This window comes from Seriola lalandi, unplaced genomic scaffold (assembly GCF_002814215.2).
Source record: "Seriola lalandi dorsalis isolate HSWRI2012SDOR001 ecotype SW California unplaced genomic scaffold, Sedor1 jcf7180002054692, whole genome shotgun sequence".
Taxonomy (NCBI): domain Eukaryota; kingdom Metazoa; phylum Chordata; class Actinopteri; order Carangiformes; family Carangidae; genus Seriola; species Seriola lalandi.
In genome coordinates this window covers 2,912,477-2,925,509 of record NW_019525245.1, presented here as the reverse complement: position 1 = coordinate 2,925,509, position 13,033 = coordinate 2,912,477, and the positions used below count along the sequence as shown (strand labels likewise).

Sequence of the window (13,033 nt, the reverse complement as noted above, 5' to 3'; positions counted from 1 at the left end):
CCTCCCTCCTCTTTTTCTTGTCCTTCTTGTATAGCCCTGGGCAAAATTAATTTAGCTATTCCTCATTCACAGCAGGTTTGTTAGTTTTGCTTTAGTCTTTGACTCCCTGAAGATTTCTGTAATTACAGATTCTCGCCACTGTGAATAAAAGTGGTGTGTATGAGTGTGGTCTGTGTTAGTTTGTCTTTACGTGATATTGCACAAGTAATTTCTGGGTTTACGTGTTCCTATGGGCGATTGTATGTCTCTTTCTCTTAATTTATGTAGGTGTGTGTGTGTGTGTGTGTGTGTGTGTGTGTGTGTGTGTGTGCCTACAATATACAGCTCTCCTTTATTTAATATCGGAGGTTCAAAAACACTCGTGTGTGTACCCTTTGGGTCTTTGAAGCTTTGTGTTAATGGGTGGGTTATATTATGCATGCACCACCGCTTTGACTCCTCAGTGTTTCTAATGAAAAGACAAAAAAGAAGTTCTTTCTTTTAAGGTGTCCCAAGTTATTGAAAGAAAAGCTTTCTAATTTTTCCAGGTGCAGTTCAAAGAACAAAACTTACTGCCAGCCTGACACATTTATCAGATTACCATTTCATATTTTCAGTAATACGAGGGAGCAATATATTGAATGGCGCCCACAGGAGGCCTTCACTCTGTAACCGAGACAAATCATAAATCAAGTATCAGTCAGAGTCTTCTTTCTTTCTTTTTCTTTTTACTGTTGCAAATCAATAGCAAGGTGCAAATGAGATCGGAGCTAATCATTTTCATCTCCTTCTTTCCAATATCTTCTCAAGCAACAAGATGGGTGGGATTTTTGGGATGCACAGGTATGAGAGGAATACAATCCAGCAAGAAATAGATTACAGTTTAACACCGACTGATTCATTTTATTTCTGTGAGTTATCAAGGGGGAGAATTATTAATATTATATTTACAAGGTATGGTTGTTTACAACTTTGGATCCCAGAGGCTGCTGCTAACACAAACAGTTTATTTCTTACATTAATTATTAAATATATAATACCATATATAAGGTGCTCCATGGCAAATATTTAAATTGACAAGTACAAATAAATTCTGAACAATATGGAGCAAGCAAACAGACAAATAACACATTGTGATTGGCCACTGAGCCCAGTCCCAGCATACGCACGCAGCACGCTCTCATGTACACCAGGCACACAGAGAGGGCCGGTAAAAACTTAATTGATTTACTGAAGGTCAACTGGCCCAGCAATGATTACCCCCTGGTGGTCAGTCCGACTAAGACCATAGACTGTATATTAAAATGGATGGCTCCGAACACCACAAACACGGCCGTGAGATTACATTTGGTCACTTAAATTAGCTGAGGTGATGTCTGGAGGACAGTTAGCGGTGACACACACTGCAGTTCCTCAACTGGCCATTTGAGGAACTGCAGTTTTTGAGACTTCTGTGTTAGCTTCATTCTTCAGCCCAGAGGTTGCTGCTTGACTATGACAGACGGGTCTGTTGTGTGTTAGTGAGAGTGAGACAGTGAGAGTGAGAGGACAGGGCAAGGAGGGGCTGAGAAAATCATGGCTCTGCACACAGCTCTACAATGAAATAAGATTTTATCTATTTGAAATAGTAAAAAAAAAAAAAAGTCAAGCTGAAACAATTAGACAATAGACAGAAAACGATCAAATATTTTGATCATCAATTATGCAATATGAAACATGTTCTTCATATAAATATTGTGTAAACCAGTAAAGTGTTTTTCTGGGAACTAATGAGCAGAAAAAAACACTGGTTAATGGATGAAAGCATGTTCCTGGCTGTACGTTGCAGTTTATCTTGGCTAAAGCTGCTGTTACTCTATAGCAACAGCTTGTCAGTACAGTGAAGAGTCATTTGTGTAATCCAAACTCTTGTCTGTTGATTTTAGCTTTTCAGTGGTCTTACCATGACAGGTCGTTTCTGGGAACATCTGAGAGGGAATTGATTCAGTTGCAGGAAGTGAAGGAAGGAATGAACAGAGACAAATGTAGATATGGAGTCATTTGTCTTTTGAAAGCTGTATTTTTGAGCCAATGGCTGATAGGGTGCCAAGTGTCTTTGTATGTGTGTGTGTGTGTGTGTGTGTGTGTGTGTGTGTGTGTGTGTGTGTGTGTGTGTGTGTGTGTATGTGTAAGACTTTAGGTGATAGAAAACACTCTCACAGTTTCCTGCATCGCTCAGCCATGCGACCAGGATGGTTTCTCCACCTGGAGATCGATGGGAGTCTTTTAGTGTGAGGATCAAAGGTCTTCATCTACTTCTTAAAACACACACACTCTGCACAAAGAGCAGAAAGCACTTACACACAGCGGGAGAGCACTTTATCCAGTCTTTTGACCTTAGCATGTTGTGTGGAAAACTTGAGTGCATGATGTCAAGCCCATCAAACTTTTGTGGAAATTGACAGAAAATGACCACAGTAGCAATAAGTATAATGTCAGTGTGAACAGAAGTTAGTCATGCAGCTTTGTAGCTGAACTGTCACTAGCATCAGTCTTGCACACAGCAAGTACTTGGCAACTTCTATTGGGCTTTGTTTTAAATCTTTTGGGTCTCCTTCACTAACAGTGTCTCCTATGCAATATGTTTTTGTACTGCTGCTTTGCTTTGGCAAATATGTTTAGGAAGAAACAAAATATCTCCCTGGGTTACATCTACTAGCGAATTGTACAATCCGAGAATGTAGAGTCATATTCTGCAAAGACATTGAGGGGAACGTGTTGGGATGGATGACGATGTAATCCAGATGATATTGAGTTTATTACAAATGTTTTTTTTGGGGAGACAGGACTGCTCTTAGGAAGAAAGTTAATGGGATGTATCCGATTTTGATGCTGTTGATGAAATGTGTTTAGAGGCACCTCAGTAAAACCAGCCAGAGCGGCTGCGCTCGATTGGACAAGCCATACATGCATACTCTATACTGATTTCCCCCAGGTTTTATGATATGCTAACATCCACAATGCACATCCTTACTTACCTTACTGTAGTGAAGAATGGCTGAAAAATTAATTTTGTTTGTCTCTGAATATGAAACTCTGCTCTTGGAATTGAGTAAAAAATCTCAAGCATGGCAGAAATGATCAGGGAGGATGGGAAAAGCACATTGGAAAAATAATATTTGCAACCGAAACTTCAGTAAACTTCACAGTCCTCAGGTGAGACAGTTAATGGCCGGAGATACACTGATATTATATAAGTGGATAAATGGAAGGCGCTACATTTCCTGGGGACACAAGAGGAACGTTTTGTTAATATTGTTATAATAAAAATAATAATATTTAGGGATATATGCCTTAAGTGGGACCATATTTTCATCACAGGCCGACAAGACAGGGGGTTTGATTTTCTCTGGCTATTAAACAACACAACTAATCCATTCTTTCTAGTATTGACAAAAGAACAATACAGAATACACTGACAACAAAATAAAATCAAAGACAACCAAAAGACATACAACCTCAGACAAACACAGGAACAAACTACAAAATCTGGCACAATTAAATTTAAACAATTAGACTTGGACCTACTTCAAGAGGATCTCAGATCTCTGACAGTGTGGTATGAGGACTGTAGTTCACTTATATAAGCAAGGGCGAGACCATATAGTGATTTGTAGATAAAAAAAAATAAGCTTCTTGATTCAATTCTACAGTAAGAGGGAGCCAGGGGAGGAAGGAGAGTTGGAATAATATAATGTCTCTTTCTTGATAATGTTAAAAGCCTTGGTGAACCATTATGAACAAGGTGGAGACTGAATGAAAAGGTCTGAATAATACAAAATTATAGTTGCAGTAATGAGGGATGGATATGAAGGTGTTGAGTCTCCAAGTCAGACACACATGAGTGATCCTGAGTTTGAAAATAGGAAACAGTTGGTTGAAGCAGAATTGAACTGCCTGGTTCATTTTTGATTATCCAAATTCAATACTAAAAGCTAATACCAGATTTTTGCTCATGACTTGCGGCAAAATCAATTAATTCATGTAAATGAAGTAAATCCACCCAATTCGTCACGTTGCTGTTGACCGACAGGAAGTCTTCCTGGCAGTGCTGACCATAGGAAGACTGAAGAGCCAGAGAATGCAAAATGGACAAGGCCATTGTAGCTTACTTTATTAGCTGTGTTGCATCATCCACTTCAATTAAATCCTCCTCTGTCCAAGTATAAATTGTTCCAGAAAAGAGCCATAATTTGCAGACAGTTTTGAGACAGGATTTGGTGGTACAAATATGTTTTGTGAAATCATTGTCCCACTGGTGACAGTTGACAGCTAGCAGTTGTCAGTTTGAGAGCTTTAAGAGTTAGAAAGCATTTTTCCCCCTTCACTAACTCTTTACTGAATGAAATATTATCTATCCTGAGAATAGAAAATAAACAGCACCACTTCAGAGAATATAGAAAGTCGGTGGGGGAGCAATTTCAACTGACTAATGTGGTTTGCTAATGGTAAACTCACCAGCTACAGCTTTCTGGTGTAACTGATTTTCTTTCATTCATGAGTAAATAGTATGCCCTGCTTTAAATGTAAGTAAATTAGGGTGTCATCAGCAAAACAGCAAAAAGAAATATATTATTTGGACCATGTACAAGGAGCTGTCACTGAAATAATTCTTTTTTTATAGCTTTCCTTTTTTTGTATCTTTTCCACTTATAACTTCTCATGTCGTCATATATGAATTTCATTTCCTTGGCATTGCATTTCAATTCCACCTGTCACCTTGAGCAGACTAAAGGACTGAAAAGATTTAGTCTTATTTGATAGGCTGCTAGCAATTCAGATATCTGAACACAGGCACATTCACCCTGTATATAGATACATAAAGACATAAAAACAGATATATTTCCTATTGTACTCCAAACAACAGGACAGTTGTTAAGTCTAGTGATAAAGAATTGAAAAACACAAATAGGCCATGGATTATTCCCCCTCTGCATTTGCGTAAAGGACAAGGGGTTGAGTTTTCTATGGCCTTTTCTTGTCATCTCTTTTTTCATTTGAAAGTGAGATTTGACCAAAATGATTTGATCAAAATGGATTAGAAATGGGATGAATGATTTTATTTTCATGTGTGATCGTTTACATGGCCCATCATTCATCGAATTATTCAGACACATTCATCAACAGTAACACTGGAGTAATACGTTTTAACATTGGTGCATGGTCGTCCGAGTTAGTCTCACCAACCTATTAGTCTGTTTAACTATCCCAAAAACTTGTTGAGATTTTTATAACCAACACTAATATTCATCCACAGCAGTGGATAAGCACAGTTAGTGCTGAGTATAATCAGGAGGCCAAATTCAGTTAGAAAATGTGCCTTAATTCTCACTAATTGATCAGTGAAGAGCCAAGAGTGGACAAATAGAAGATGTGTTGTTTTGCTTTCATTTTTTGCTAAGCTTTTGTTGTCATCTCGTTTCTCCACAGAGGGATCCCAGGAAAGAAATGCGGCACTATCATCCTGTCTGCAGAGGAGCTGAGCAATTGTCGGGTGAGTAAGCCATAATAATCTCCCCTGCCAAACACACATTAGCAGGACAACAGCTGTCAGCAAAGCCTGGTTAAACAGAATTCGCACATGAAGAGGATTGAGCAGGATGGAAGCTCGAAGGGGCAAATGAAGAGTTGGCAAGCATCCACAAACAAAGGAAACTTCCTGTTGACTGACTTCAGCTGAAAAAGTCTGTGTTCGTTCCATTGCTGCTTTTAGAAACATTGCAACATTTTCATCGTCTAGCACATCTATTATTTATTTCTATCTATCTATCTATCTATCTATCTATCTATCTATCTATCTATCTATCTATCTATCTATCTATCTATCTATATCACACACACACACCTCAGAATATAACAGACAGGGCAGCTGCTCTCACTCTGTGTAGTGGCCTGCAGTCTAATGAAATGGCCCAGCAACATTACGGGGTGAGTGCTAACAGTCCCCTCAACCAGTGCTGTGGCGTAAAGTGTTGGATGCTTCACTGGACTCCCAGCGAGCAGATTAGAACAGGATATTGAAAAGCAAGAGAGTGCAAAAGAGCAAATGGCAGAGAGAGAAAGAGAGAGAGAGAGAGAGAGAAAGAGAGAGAGAGAGAGAGAGAGAGAGAAGCAGTAAAAGAGAGAAAAAAAATGGCACAATGGAAATGAAAGAGCAAATGAGCAATGATGTGAGTGTGTGTAGAAGAGAGAGAGAACGAGTCAGACAAATAGAAGCAGATACAAAGACAGTGAAGTGAATCAATAGAGGATTATTTCATGCCCGGTGTGTACCAGCTCTTAGCCATAAAAACTGCTTGGCTGATGATAGTGTGAGACCGAGCGCTAGTTAATTAAAACACAGCCCTGTCTGACCTTGTCCCCTGCAGCCTGTGGGACACACACACACACACACACACACACACACACACACACACACACACACACACAAACAAGCATACACATTCACACACAATTATACATATATAGCATATAAACATGCATGCACGCACACTCACTTTCTCTTTCACTCACTGGTCTTTGTCCTCATACATACAAACACACCCACATTAACATGGAAAGCTTGACTATTTTTTATATTATTTATGGATCATATGACTGCTTTTATGTTAATGACAAACCCACAGAAAATTTTCATGTACGCCTCAGCTCTACAGAGGGTTATGTTGTTTTTCAGCTCAGTGTTGTCTGTAACTTCACTGCTTTGGTTCACTCTCTCTTTGAACTTCCCTCATAGTGCTGTTTTTGGTTGCAACTCGCAGCTGTTTTCAGCGAAAATACTATAAAATTCACTGTACACCACATAAAAAAAAGTTTGCAACTAGCAGTTTAAGAGCTAGATATTTCTCTCGAGAGTTGGTGGGGACCAAAAACAGAGCCAACAAACAGAGTCAACAGAGGACCTACATTCCACAGGTGGCCAGAAACACCTCCAACACATCTCTGAATGAACGCTAATGTTGCTCCGTATCTGCTGGATATGGAAATAGGCTAGCAAAGAAGTCAAACATGACAATATATCAGTGTTGCATTTATTGCTTGTTCTTGCTGCCCCCAAATAGTCAAAATATCAGCTACTGTATGTTCATGGACCAGCTGAAAAGGAGCACCATGATCTTTGGTACCTTCTGAGTTCGGCTAACATCTAAGCTCAGAGTCCTACCATGCTGTAGCCACACCTTAAAAGTGCCAACCATTAGCTTCATTACTGTAAAATATGCTGACAACTGTGTCTTTTCTTGTCTATAAATGCTGATTTGTCCTGATGAAGTCAGAAAACACTGACCTGCTAAAGTAGATCCAGCCACACTTATCTTCTTCTTCACCATGAGTGGTGGTTAAATTTTCATTTCTTGTTTAGACCATCACAGAGATGGATGCATTTGGGGCTCTACAAATGTTTTTAGTGAAAGTGCATTGCACAATCAAAGGACTTCATAAATATGTAATTCACAAGCTCTTTAAACTCTTAATTTTACCCTCAACTTCAAGAGCTTTAAAGTGAGACTAAGCCTTTATATCCAGACTTAATGGCAAAAGCATATTCTGTGTTTTCTTTTGTTCCAGCACTTTTCTGAAGCTATATGATCCTCATTTTTAGTAAAATATTCAAATCCAAGATTCCTTGTGTATAATTTTACACATTTCCCTGAAATGCTTGACACATTCGGTATCTTTGGAAACAGTGAGACCTCGACTAGAATCTAAAATAAAGTTCTCTGGGTTTTGCAAAATGCTTGTCTGCACAACATGAGTTTGTAATGATGGCCACGGCGGTGGCTCTGGCAAAGAGGTTAACACACATTTAGCATTCATGAACTGATATTATTCATCAGTTTTCATTTGTGATGTAGTCTCAGTTTGTAAAGTGTATATGTGGAGTGAGAGTGTTTTTTTCTTTTGCTTACATTCCCAGCAGTGAGGAAATAATTTGTACAGTCACGATTTCATCAGTTTTGCACACAGTTTTCAGTCAAAGCTTCATTGCAGCACTGACCAACTGTGGTGTTTGCTTTTTGTAAAAACTTTGCCTAATTTACTATAAAACTTATTTATGATGCAGGCAGGGCAGAAAGTGTGTGCTGTGCAGTTTGTGTCTCTCTATTTTTGTTTTAATACTGCAATGGTCTACCAGTTTGAGAGGGGAATGCATGAAATAACTCTGGTTAGTTCTTATTAAATTCTTTCAGGAGGTATTCTAAACTTCTGTATAGCTGTATTTAACATTATAAACATGACAAAAAAAGTTGAACACTCCTAATAATGAGCTTCTTAACGTCTCATAGGAACAAATATGGGAATTGAGAAAGTCAACAGAGTTGTCTGTTAGTTAATATTTACATTTGGGTCTGTAGATTTTATTGACCAGAGCTGTTTAATCTTGAAACATTAATATAAAACTACAAAATGTAGACAAGTCTCTCATTGTTCTGATACCTCTTTTAATTAGTCTAACTTCAGAAATTGAACATCATTAAAATGGTGATCAAAGGGGGAGCAGCTAAAGATAATAAACTTAGGTTATAGCAAAATGTTTGACAGCAGAAACTATCAAATAAGTAGCTTTGCAGAGGGAGAACATTACTGAGCCTATAATGACTGGCACAGGACATGAAAGCACACACGCTTGAAGTGCAAGTCAGCTTTGGCGTAGGAGGAGGAAACAGCTCTGTCCAAAGTCAAAAATATCTGCCTATCAGCACCTCTAGAACTCACTAATTAACATGTTGTATATAATTTGTTTAAACTGTGCGAACAGTGAAATGTAAAGACGAGTTGTGGTTTTTTGCTTGGAATTATGTGCATGTAACTCAGGAGAGAAGTGATCATGGGTTTTTCTCAAAGGATCAAACTATATTCCTTTAACATGGAACTATAACTGTGGATAAAAGAAATTCACCTATAAAAGAGAAGAGTTGAGGAAAAAAGGTGTTTGGTTAAAGGTAGGGTTATACTCAGAGCGACATGCTGTCCAACCATGATGAAAAAGTGTTAATAGCTGGCCATCACTGAAAGTGGCTGACGCGGCATCGTTAACATATGTGGATAATAGCGCACATTTTCCGACAGTCTCTCCTGAAAGTGATTCATGGTGGTGCACACAGTTGTTCACATGTAAAGAAATCAAGAATGAGAGCTCAGGAGAGAGGCTGAAGCCTTGGTTCCTCTCTCACCTCCACACAGCTGACCAGTCAGGTGTGAAGTGAGTGTAAAGGTTGGACTGTCAGTTCCAGAAAGTTCCAGAAATGGTCAGACACAGCGACGTCAAAAAGATGCTGAAGCTATTCAACCATCCAACCAGCAGTTCTACAGAAGCGCACCGGCAGCTGATGACAGCATCCATGACAGCATTCAGAACCAGTCTATTCAAAGAGGAGGGAACTGAATATAACAGCAGCAATTATCATAACAGCTACCAGCTTTCACACACATTTTCTCATAACCGCAAAGTAACATTAACTGCCTAAGTATATAACCTGGAGACAAACTAATTAGAAATATTGCCACAAATGTCCCATCGTGCATGACCCTTCCCTCTCTACCTGCCACACTGACTGACTCTATTGTAATTATTTATGCTATTATTTTGGCCAAAGGGTACGACAGATTCAACAACCAAATGTAGGGTAGGAGAAAGCAGGTCTGATCATTTTCAATTAGCAGATTTCCACAACAGATTGACTTTGATAAATGTAAACCATATGGACAAAATACCATGAGGGCTTGAAGAAAAGAGCTGCAAATGAGGAAAAAATTGTTCTCCCATTTGATCAAGTTTATGAGGCGTGCAGTAAAGTCATCAATTTAAGTATATTGCAATATTTTGCCAACTTCATGTGCTGGTTATTAAAAGTTTTTGGAGCTATCTAAACTCTATGACTATCAAAATATTGCGTTTTATAAATTTGATTAACTCCCACTTAACAAACACTTATCAACACACCCGAAGCAACCAATTTGCACGGGTGGCTACGACTCCATGCAAATACAAAGTTTTCGGAGGGGGCTTCACTCTGAAGCAGCTTTCAAAACAGAGTTCATTGGGAGACTGTTTTAATTCCTGATCCTGCAGGATTTCTGACAAACACAGGACCGCTCCTTCACAATATCACAATAGGAAAAATCTGTTTGGAATATAAGATTCATGTACTTTCTATGGATTTTCTTAATTGCTCAAATGTTATTGAGCTGATATTAAAAAGATATCAACTACCACTAAAGAATGAAATGCCTTTTAAATAATTAGAAATAAAAAGCGCTTCAACAGATTTTCATAGCACAAAATACAAACTAGATACTGGATCATCTGATTGTATAAAATTAAACCTAATTATGATAGCCTCTCATGCTTTCATGTGTGAAATTTCATTGACAACGCTGACTGCCTGCTCCTGCCCTCACTACTATACTATTACTGAATCCTACAAGGCTGGGATCCCTGTCCAGTTGCAGCAAAGCAATCTAAGCCTGGTACATGTATAAATTTTATTTCTAACATATTTGCAACAGGATATGTGAGCAGTGCAGAGTGGGAGCAGAGCAGCATGATTTTGCCTGAGGCATGTCTCTGTGTTCCCTCGCACTTCAAGATAAAGCTGCACCACACGAACAAGCTGATACAACCCCAAGAGGATTTTCATTTTGCTTTATTTGGTCAAATTTGATATCTGGACTGCTTTGCACTCTACATGTTTGGCGATAAACAGCCAGTGGGGATATTCCCCGATGTCCAGTACACTCCATTTAGCTAGAACATTAAAACAGGTAACTGATTTTAATGTTGTGCACAAACACAACACACTAGAGGACATTGGACATCAACCAAAGTAATCACAGCAAACAAAAAAGACGCATCTGTTAGTTGATGGCACCAAACCATTGCAATAGCAGCCACAGTAAAGATGCTGCTGAGCAGCGCAGTCAAAGTTTAGTGCAGATTAAGCACATTTATTGCACTTGGGACAAAAGAATATTTAAACCTATTGCTGCGGGACCTGAGCTCCGGCCAGAAGGGAGAAGAACAAATTACTCCACGAGTGGGTGGTCAGAGCTGGCCAAGACTGACAGTGCCTTCTTCAAAACATGCCTGTTATAGATATCTGCTAAAGAAAGCTGCTGCATGCCAATTATTTTGCCAGATACTTCAACAATGTTATTTTTGTTATGCACTGTAAGGTGCCCACATCAAGAAATCAAACAGAAGGTTAGAATGGACTCTTTATAGAATAAGTCCACCAGTGTCTTATCCACATTAAAAGTATTCAGTCTACACAAAAACACAGAATCTTGAAGGCCCCTTTTTGCGGATTGTGGTTTGTTGAGTTCAAAATTCAAGTTCTTGTCAATCACTGTTCCCATGGTACTTGTAGCACTCAACCTAATCAGCAGGTGAGCCCTTAATTATAATTGTGGAGATTGAGTGAGAGGTTTCGCTGAAGGTGATGACCATATGAGTCAAGCCAATAATGAAAAATAATTACAAGTTAGTTTTAAATCACATTACGGATGGTTCAGGATGAACTTTCAAAACATGCCATGGACATACACCAATCAACCACAACATTACTGGTTTTAACCAAGCCTCAAGTCACACCTTACCCCTAACCTTAACCAAGACCTCACAAATGACATTTTGCCTCATCAGGACCGGGGTTCGGTTCCCATGAGAGCCGCATATACACAGAAACACACATACACACACACACGGCTCTTCTCTCCTGTCACAAACACACCATCATTACTCCACGGAGGGTGTGAACGTGTCCCTTCCTAGCCTGGCCCCCCTCTTTAAATATTGATACTCTGATTCTCTCCATATTAGCAAATGGCTGTTGATCACAGACCTTTGCAACAGAGTGTGTTCGTGCCACAGAAGCTTAATGAGGCAGGAACAGATGCATATTTAATATGCCCAACACATTCCATCATCATAAATGCTTTTATGTGCCCATTAGCTCCGCAGAGATTTCCTGGTGTATCCTTCCACCTCCGGACTCAGAGCGGCAGTGTTGCCAGATTTCGCTTGTTCGCTACCGTGAACAACTTAATCGGCGAGTCACAGAATGGTCTCATTGTTATCATCTCTATATAAAACCAGTCTGTTCTCTCATTCTCCTCCTGATAGTTTAACTGATCTATATCTAAAATCTTTTTTTTTCAGAGAAGAGTAAATGTGCTGGGGTTAACACGACATGGCCAATGTGGTTACTAAGGCAACCTGACATTTTACTTAATACATGCTAGAAAAATAGAAACTGTCAGGCTGCAGCAGATGAATGTACAGCACTCCCTGAGGACCTCACAAGCTTAGCGTAAATGTTGCCAGTGAGATTACATTTTATCTGCTGTAGTAAGTGTCAGCTCCATTTACTGTCATTGTTGTGACATTACTGACGAACTTGCTCACAGTAACGAATCAACTTGCACTGCATGGATTCACTGTCTCGACTGGGTTAATAATTAACAATCTCAACAAGTTTACTTTCCCATACATTTCATTTTTCACACCCAAAATTAGTTTTGCTGTTTTCAGACAGGAAAACTGACTGTCTTTAAAATTAGACTGAATGAAGGCTGCGATCTTACGACACTGTTGCACTGTAGCCTTGGGAGAGAAAAACTGGAGCCTGTGGCTGTTTCTTTAATCACTTTCATTAGCTGTAATATGTCCTCAGAGTTTTAAAACTTTATAAGTGCTGCAATCTAAACTGGAAGACTGAACACTGTTTTCATGTGCACACAGAGTCACAGTCAGCACTTGTTGAAGTCAAGCACTTGTTGAAACAGAAAACAGGCAGAAAGATACAGGGATTAAATGAAATCTGTTGCTACAGCACATATTTCTATTTCCACAGTTCCGATGATATGAGCATTTAGCTGCTTCTGACAATCAGTACGCAACATGGGAACTAACATTCCCCCAGAGGATTAAATGAGTGTTATAAAGATAATGAAACAGAGTGGGATAGTAGGGTCTGATGTTTTGTGTGTGTGTGTGTGTGTGTGTGTGTGTGGG

At 39.2% G+C, this 13,033-nt stretch overlaps 1 protein-coding gene across 1 annotated transcript in view; it reads left to right on the top strand.

The window, feature by feature from the left end:
* The window catches only part of cpne5b (copine Vb), a 118,773-nt gene that overhangs the window by 69,579 nt on the left and 36,161 nt on the right, over positions 1 to 13,033 (top strand). Inside the window, exon 7 of the mRNA XM_087178605.1 lies at positions 5,449 to 5,512. Within this exon, the coding sequence (XP_087034731.1) occupies positions 5,449 to 5,512 (64 nt within the window). The remainder of the gene's footprint in view (positions 1 to 5,448; positions 5,513 to 13,033) is intronic.